At 44.9% G+C, this 9,333-nt stretch overlaps 1 protein-coding gene across 1 annotated transcript; it reads left to right on the top strand.

The window, feature by feature from the left end:
* The first annotated feature begins 7,679 nt into the window (after positions 1-7,679).
* LOC135873049 (olfactory receptor 52K1-like) lies at positions 7,680-8,627 on the top strand. Its single transcript, XM_065397524.1, has one exon. The coding sequence runs from the start codon at positions 7,680-7,682 to the stop codon at positions 8,625-8,627; it is 948 nt and encodes a 315-aa protein (XP_065253596.1).
* The last annotated feature ends 706 nt before the right edge of the window (positions 8,628-9,333 follow it).

The raw sequence follows: 9,333 nt of genomic DNA, 5'->3' as shown, positions 1-9,333 counted from the left end.
TTTATCTCACTGGACCCTGGCATACCAAGACCCCAAAGATGATCTTAGACTGAGTTCCCTACTGAAAAGGACACTGAGGGGAAAGGAAAACCAGTAGTTAAATACATGTTATGCTTTAGGAAGGAGTTGAAAGACACAATGAGTATTGAACAAACCAAACCATCCAAACACAAGGCGTGGTATAATAAAAATACTTGGAAATGCCTACCTGTGACAAAATATTTGGTGTTATTGTTAAATCTCATAATGCAAAATTTGTTGCTAATGGTAAATTTTATGACAAAAACTATTAGTACTTATGGCCAAACTATGAAAAGGTGTAGCAGGCATGGTTTTGGGGAAAAGCTTTTGTACATGCAAGGTAATCAACAAGAAGCCATATGTGGCTACTGCTTCTCAGCTAACACCTGTTCCCAGGCTCAAAGCTTGCCACAGGAGACCATTTATAATATAATGGGTCTGCTGTTTGGTGGGGGAAACTGAGGCACAACACCTCATGGCATTGATGAATATATGTATTGAGTTATGACTAGTTGGAAAGCACAATGGTTAACAATAGTGCACAGGAAGAACACTTGTTGACTTTTGAGATCACTAGGCTGATCTACAGGAACTCCTCACTTAACACCATAGTTATGTTCCTGAAAAATGCGACTTTAAGCAAAATGATGTTAAGCGAATCCAATTTCCCCGTAAGAATTAATGTAAATGGGGGGGGGGTAGGGATTTTTTCTTTTAACAGACAAAAGACACTCTCTCTCCACACACACACACACACACACACACACACACACACACACACACACACTATATGTTTTAAACAAAATAATTAAGACTGTACACAGCAATGATGATTGTGAAGCTTGGTTGAGGTGGTGAAGTTAGAGAGTGGAAGACGGTGGGACATTTCCCAGGGAATGCCTTACTGCTAAATGATGAACTAGCACTCGGCTGAGCCCTCAAGGGTTAACCTATTGTTGTTAATGTAGCCTCACCCTCTACAGGGCAGCAGGGATGGAGGGAGGGGAGACAGCATGGCAGACAGTGACACACACCCTGTGTGTGTGTGTGTGAGAGAGAGATGCACATTTTCCCTTTAAGTAAACTGACCCCACTCTTAAGTACATTGCCTTGTTAAGTTAATCAGCAAGCTGAGATGCAGCTGCTGCCAGGAAGCTCCCTCCGTCCTGAGCCCTGACGTGTGTCCCCCCTGCTCTATGGACATGGGGTAAGTGGGGTGCAGGAGCAGGGGGAAGGGGGACTCCCTGACACTAGCTCCCCTCCCCCCTCCGCACAGCAAGCAGAAGTCTCAGGGAGCAGCTCCAAGGCAGAGGGCAGAAGCAGCACATGGCAGTGGGGGGAGGGATAGCTGAATTGCCAGCAATTGCTAGCCTGCTGGGTGGCTGCCGCACAGGGAACTTAGGGGAGCGGGGAGCTGATGGGGGGCTGCCAGTCCACCCTGGTTCCAAGCCCCCACCATCTAGCTGCAACGGCCTGCTCTTCCTGCAAGCAGTGGGCAAAACAGGCGGCTGCCAAATGACATTATAAGGGAGCATGTTCCCTAATTTATCAGCCACGTAACAACGAAACAACGTTAACCAGGATGACTTTAAGTGAGGAGTTACCGTACAAAGTGTTGAAGGTTACACAGAAGTTTGCAAGAACACCTGTGGATAACACTACAATGTTTGCAACACTTGGGAGTTGTATGGTCAAAAAGTAAAGAGAACCTTGAGCACATTGCTTCTGCATCAGTCAGTGACTAACACTCCTTCAGTGAACTAAGGGGGTAGGTGTAACATCCTGTACCCCAAAGCAACACCCTGGCACCACCCATATTTACCATTGTGATATGATTATTGTGTGATTCATACATTGTATGCCATGTAAGGTATCAATGGACAAGTTATGATTTGCTGAATATGATTTGTATGTGTGTGTCATTTCTGTAACTAAAGTTATGAAAGCATGCAAGGGCATGTGACCAGCTCATGGGACAGTGGCTTCCATCTTGTGCCTTTACTTTTCCAGTAACTGTGCTGGGGACTTTTGTTTGGAAAAATGAAGTTCCCTCCCCATTGGAGAAGTATGAAAGGTGGAAGTGACATCATCACTTGGCCTCACTCCCCCCACAACTGAACTCCTGGGAACACCTTAGGAACAAGGACTGAACTGGGGATGTGGTCCCAGGCTGAAGGGGTTACATATCTGTGTATGGATGATTGGTGGACTTGATTCAAATCCTGTCTATTTTACAGACCTTACATTTTAATTTTGTTCATTTCTTAGGTAACAAACTTTGAGCTATAAGCTGTTACTTACAATCACTTAAAATCCATCTTTCTGTAGTTAATAATACTTACAATCACTTAAAATCTATCCTTCTGTACTTAATAAATCTGCTTTCTATTTGTTAACCTAAAACAGTGTGTTGTTAGAAATGTAAAAGGGAAATCTGCTCAGGAACAGGGGCTGGTTCATTCTCCTCCCCACACTGGTCAGGCTTCTGATCAGGGCAAGACGGTACAGTTCTGGGGTTCTTGGCGGGAGAGCTGGGGGAAGTGGCCGGAGCCTCTCTATTGTTGGTTCATGCATGGCTAGTGAAAGCATTCATGTAACTGCAGCTGTGTGTGGTTGTGTCAGTGCATGACCTGGAGAGGATTGCAGTTTTTCACAGCCTCAGAGTGTGAGAGGGAGACCAGGCTCGTATGCCAGAGGGGTCAGCAGAAGCCCTGTTTCAGGTTGAACCCCAGGGAAGTCTGTCATACCCAACGAACAGGCTTTGCTAAACCCTGAGTCCATTTCCCTCCTGTCATGCTCTCAGGTATTGATAGAGAGACCGCATGTACAGCAGGGAAATCAGGAGTCCCGGGGTCTGTCTGTCTGTGACCTTGACCAATTCTCATCTCCCCTTGACTCAGTTTACTTATCTGTATTATGGAGATAGGTTCATAATAATTTTCCTTTGTTAGATTGTTTTAAAGATCCTTCAATGAAAGGTGCTGCACAGTATGATGATAGTTACTGATGAGATTTTTTGATCTCTGATCCCATAGCAATAGTCTCCCTTCAGTCATTTTTATTCCTGATCTGTCTCTCTACTATCTACCTGTCCATCCTGGGCATTTACAGGCTATCAGACCCCAGGGAGATCTAGACATTGTCCCTACTTTTCTTACTACTCAACTATAATTTTAAAACACACAGATCAGCCAATTCCTCTCTGATTCAGCCTGGATATTCTCATCTCCCTTTGGGAAGGTCCCTTAATTACCATTTACTTCTAAAGCTGGATAAAGAACACAGAAGCACAGACATGGAAACAGAGACATTGGCTAGAGTGTCCCTGGTCTCCTACCTGTTTACATCCAGATGCAGCTTCTCTGCTAGAGGCTGAGCGAACCCCACTGGGATTGCACAGACCTATATTATAAACAGTGCACACCTCTGTTTCGGCTCTCTATGTGGGATGATGTTGCAGATGCTGGGGTGAGAGAGGTGTGGGACAGGGCTACCTGAGGGGGATTCTCTGGGAAGACACTTCCATCTCAGAATTCACAGGTACCCATCTAATGCTGAGGAGCTCACCTGCTCGACAAACCCAGTGTAACATGGCATGAAAGAGAGAGAGTCTGAGGGCCCTTCCCACAGGGGATACACTTCCTCCAGGATCACTGGCCAAAATGTCAATGTTTTCTGTGCATCTCTGCCTTCCCCGGCTCATGGCTTACAGCCCCAAGGTAGATGCATTTCAGTAGCACAGTGGATCCTTCTGGATGAAAGATTTTAGTAGATAGAATATTAGGGTTCGACGAGACCTCAGGAGGTCATGTAGTCCAATTCTCTTCTCAAAGCAGGACCAACATCAGCTAAATCATCTCAGCCAGGGCTTTGTAAAGCGGGCTTTAAAAACCTCTAAGGATGGAGATTCCACCACCTCCCTAGGGAACCCATTCCAGTGCTTCACCACCCTCCTTGTGAAATAGTGTTTCCTAATATCCAACCTAGACCTCCCAGACTGCAACTTGAGACCATTGCTACTTGTTCTGTCATCTGCCACCACTGAGAATAGCCGAGCTCCATCCTCTTTTGAACCCTCCTCAGGTAATTGAAGACTGCTATCAAATCACCCCTCACTCTTCTCTTCTGCAGACTAAATAACCCCAGTTCCCTCAGCCTGTCCTCATAAGTCATGAGCCCCAGTCCCCTAATCATTTTTGTTGTCCTCCACTGGACTCTCTCCAATTTGTCCACATCCCTTCTGTAGTGGGGGGGGGGGGAACTGGACGCAATACTCCAGGTGTGGCCTCACCAGTGCCAAATAGAGGGGAATAATAACTTCCCTCGATCTGCTGGCAATGCTCCTACTAATACAGCCCAATATGCCGTTAGCCTTCTTGGCAATGAGGGCACACTGCTGTCTCATATCCAGCTTCTCATCCACTGTAACTCCCAGGTCCTTTTCTGCTGAACTGCTGCTTAGCCAGCCTGTAGTTGTGCATGGGATTCTTCCTTCCTAAGTGCAGGACTTGGCACTTGTCCTTGTTGAACCCCATCCGATTTCTTTTGGCCCAATCCTCCAGTTTGTCTAGGTCACTCTGGACCCTATCCCTACCCTCCAGCATATCTACCTCTCCCACCATCTTAGTGTCATCTTTGAACTTGCTGAGGGAGCCATTAATCCCATCATCCTGATAATTAATAAAGATGTTGAACAAAACGGGACCCAGGACTGACCCCTGGGGCACTCCGCTTGATACTGGCTGCCAACTAGACATCGAGCCATTGATCACTACCCATTGAGCCTGACAATTGACCTCAGGAGTCAGGTGTATGTTAATGCACAGAGACACAGAGACTGTCACCTTCTGCTCTTGCATGTCAGGGCTCTAGCTCTGATCTGCTATCTGACTTTTATCTGCTGGAGAGCATGGAGGTGCTAGGGCTCCTCACTGGAACAATAAAATAATTTTTCATCATGGGCAAGACATATATTCTCCTACCTTCATTCGAGAAGTCGGCTGAACTCCTATGCCTGAAACAATGAAAAAACAATTTATCTGGAAGCAGAAAGCCAGAATGGGAATTTTCAGTCCAAACAGTTAAAGTTTGGCAAACGTATAAGCAACTCAAAATCAGGTCTTCTAATTGAAGGTATCAGACAGCCTTAACAAAAGGGATGCTACCAGCACCACCTACGATGCTAATCCATTTCTGAATGCCATTCAGCTAAGCTCTTCGCTCCAATATTGTCAGTGGCAAAGAGTTCTACAGGCCAAATATGTATTATATAAACACATTTCTTTTATAACTGTTGTATGTTCAGACTTTCAATAGAATTCAATGTTCCCTTGTTCATGTGTTATGAGACACAGTAAATATAAATGCCTGCTCTACTTTCTTTATCGATAGATTCATAGGGTTCATGGTCCGAAAGGACGATTGCATCATCCAGTCTGACTTCCTGCATAACTCAGGCAATTTAATTTAACCCCATTAACCCTGTGTTGAGTTTCATCACTTCTGTTTGACTAAGACCTGGTCCACAGTAGGATTTTACATCATTGAATTGGAGAGCCACATGGTGAGAGGGTTAGCTAGTCTGGCCCCCTGCAAAGAGGCATGATTTGTTGCTTCTCATCCATCCAAGACGGATGCCTATCCAGCATACTTTTGAAAACCTCTAGCAGAAGATCTTCCACAATCTCCCGAGGCATCTGTTCCATTATCCTCCTGTTCTTGTAGTTAGGAATTGTTTATTGAGATTTAAACTATGTCTGCTATGCTGTAGTTTGAACTCATTGCCTCTTGTCCCGTCCGCTGTAGTAAGGCAGTATAACTTTTCTCCATCTTCTTATTGCAACTTTTCAAGCATTTGAAGACAGCTATCATGTCCCCCCTTAATCTTACCTTTTCCTGACTAAATATGCCCAGTTACTTCAGCCTTTGCTCCTGTGACTTCAGTGCTAACGGACTAGAAAGTATTTCATCACTTCATGTCATATGAGTACCTCATGCTGCTTCTTTCCAAATGCAGACAATAATATTTCTTGAATACATCGTCCTTTTCTGCAACCTTAACAAATTTCTTTTCTCCCTCTTGTATAATTTTTTTCTAGGATTTCTTTTCTTCTTAATATACTTAATAACCTTCTTTTTTTCATCCTTAGCCTTGCCAAGAATGGATTTTCCCCTGAGCTCTTTAATGTCTCTTATCAATTTACAGAACTTCCAATTTCTATTGCTTGCTCTCTGTAATCCCTTTTTGTTGCTATCTATTTTCTCTTTTCCCCATTTGTTATATATTGCTTCTCCTCTTCCCACCTGCTGCCTTCTCTTTGCCATTGAACTGGGTTTTTAGCCCAAGTTGTCCACGTTCTTGACTGTGTAATTGTTGCTTTTTCCGCTATCAAATACATTCTTCTTAAAGAACTCCAAGTTTTCATTTCATTTCCAATTTCTGTCTAAACTATTCCTCCGAATCAGTTTTGCTGATAATTTTCCTCAGCTTTGAGGTGTTAGTTTTTGAAGCACTAAGTGTCTATAGATATTTCTGTTTGAGAACTCTTCTCTGTTTGTCCTTTTGAATGTAATCAGTTCCATTCTTTTCTTTTGTTCTCCCCCTCCTTTTCTTAACTAAACAGTCCCAGACTTTTCTGTCTCTCTGCAAATGGAAGTATTCCCCATTCTCATAGCCTATGTTAGAAACCCCTTTATATCTTCTATATCGTTTATAGAGAATGAGTGACCAAAACTGAACATGTTTCAAAGCAGGTTATTCTCCATCCCATTCTTTAGGAAACCAATCATTGTCTTTGTTTTGCCCACTACTGAGAAGTGAGAGATAACCAGTATCACACCTGTGTTTCCTGCTGGTTCCAATTAAGCTTTTCCACACCAGAACATGTAGGAATTATTGATGCATGTAGCACTATCAAATATGGAATTAGCATTAGTAGGGTGAGTTGTTCATAACTCATCTCTCTGAATAATGAAAAAGTCGTTTTTCAGTGTGTAAAGAAGGACCAATCTCTTCACCCATGAGAACAGTCTCCAGTAGTGTATTTAGTATCTCATATTAACTGTTGGGGGTAGAATTTGATAGAGAGGGAAGGATCGATTCCAGAGGCAGGACCATTCAGTCTATGGTCATCGTTTATTGCATTAGAGGTGCCTGAAAGCTTGTAAGCTGTACCGCCCGTCCCTCTCCTCCCTAACCCTGAGGGGTCAGCCCCGAGGTGTGTTTGCATTTCCCCTTTATTGTAAGCATTAGCCCTCCTCACTACCTAGGTGGGCAGTTCTGGTCTTGGTCCTGGCCCAATAGCTATTCCTTAAATATGCAGCTAAATTCTTTGCCCCTATTTATGTTTACCTCTGTCATGACCTTTTGTTGCCATATGAGGAGCTGCATTGAGTATTTGAGTCTGGTAGATTTTGCAGGTTTCTGTGTGCTTGTGTCACGGGACTTTCCGTGTTTGTGTCTGTCAGCTCCTACCAGACAGACTCGAGCATTTAGCTGTTTAACACCTGCAAGCTTGTGGTTTCAGGGCTTCCTTGTGTTTCTCTGTTCGCACTTTACAAGACAGACTCAATGAAGCCAAGAGATAACTGCCAACATTAACCCTGTCTCTCTATCCAGGCATTCGTTTTGCAACCATCACCCTGGACCTTGGGCTCTCATGTCAGATTCCAACACAACCAAGTTCAGCAGCCCATCCACCTTCATCCTACTAGGAATTCCTGGCCTGGAGGCAGCCCATGTCCGGATCTCCATCCCCTTCTGCACCATGTACATCATAGCCATCTTGGGGAACTTCAGCATCCTGTTCATCGTGAAGAGGGAGCCGAGCCTCCATGTGCCCATGTACTATTTCCTCTGCATGCTGGCCATCACTGACCTGGTCCTGTCCACGTCCACACTGCCCAAAATGCTGAGCATCTTCTGGTTCAATTCCAGGGAGATCAATTTCAGTGCCTGCCTCACCCAGATGTACTTCCTTCGCTGCTCCTCAGTGATGGAGTCAGGGATTTTTGTTGCCATGGCAGTGGATCGCTATGTGGCCATCTGTGATCCCCTGAGACATTTCACCACCATGACAAACCTCATGGTGTTCAAGATTGGCCTGGCCATAGTGCTGCGTGGTGCCATGCTGGTACTGCCTTATCCCTTCCTGACAAGGCGTTGGCCATATTGCAGGACCAACATCGTCCCGCATACGTACTGTGAGCACATGGCTGTGGTGAAGCTGGCCTGCACCGAAACACGTGTTAGTAGCTACTATGGTCTCTTTGTGGCATTCTTTGTGCCTGGTCTGGATGTGTTTTTTATCGCCGTGTCCTATATTCTGATCCTTAGGGCCATCTTCAGCCTCCCCACAAAGGACGCCCGGCTCAAGACTTTTGGGACCTGTGTCTCCCACCTCTGTGCCATCTTAACCTTTTACATCCCAGTTATCTTCTCCTCCCTCACATACCGTTTTGGCCACAATGTGGCCCTATGGTTTCATGTTCTCATGGCCAATGTGTACCTCCTGGTGCCTCCCATGCTAAACCCCATCATCTATGGGATAAGGACCAAACAGATCCGGAAATGGCTGCTCCAGCTTGTTACTCATAAAGGGACCTAAAGTTTTCCCCTGTTGCTCTGGGTCTCAAACAGAACTCTGTGCAGAGCTGACTGGTGACATGGTGCTGGGCCTTCTTTCCTGCATCACTGACTGGGCAGTCAAAGAGATATTAAATCCTTTCCTGGCTTAGTATGCTGTGTCTGTGTGATAAACTGGGGAATCGATCTGTGTTCTATTCATTAACTAATTGCTGGTAACTGGAACTCCTAGTCCCCACCCCCGGCCCGGCCTCCTCCCCCAAGGCTGCATCCCTGTTATTCTCTCCTTTACTCCCATCCCCTTCACTCCCTGGATCCTCTTCACCAGCCCCGCCCACTGCAGGAGCAACATTTCAGATTTTGGTCGGCGGGCAACTTTAACTGTGATTAGAGGAGCTAGTGCTGCTCTTGAGAACTTTAGGTTTTCTGCCAGATAATTTAGCAATTAGCTGACAGGAGCACTGTATCTAATTCCTGTATAAAATAAAGAACAAAAAAAAATATTAGACCCACTCAGCCCTATTACTAACATGTTCTGACATCTTGTAGCAAGTCACTTAAGAGCCACTGGTTAGGTTTACAAATTTAATGTATATTCCTGGGTTCTATCTCAGCTCTGAGAGTGGAGATGGGTCTAGTGGATTACAGCGGAGGAAGGGGTCGGATAAATATGGGTTCTATATAAGAACATCAGAACGGCCATACCGAGTAAGACCTATGGTCTAATT

This window comes from Emys orbicularis, chromosome 1, assembly GCF_028017835.1.
Source record: "Emys orbicularis isolate rEmyOrb1 chromosome 1, rEmyOrb1.hap1, whole genome shotgun sequence".
Classification (NCBI taxonomy): Eukaryota; Metazoa; Chordata; order Testudines; family Emydidae; genus Emys; species Emys orbicularis.
This window is presented reverse-complemented; position numbering and strand designations above follow the sequence as displayed.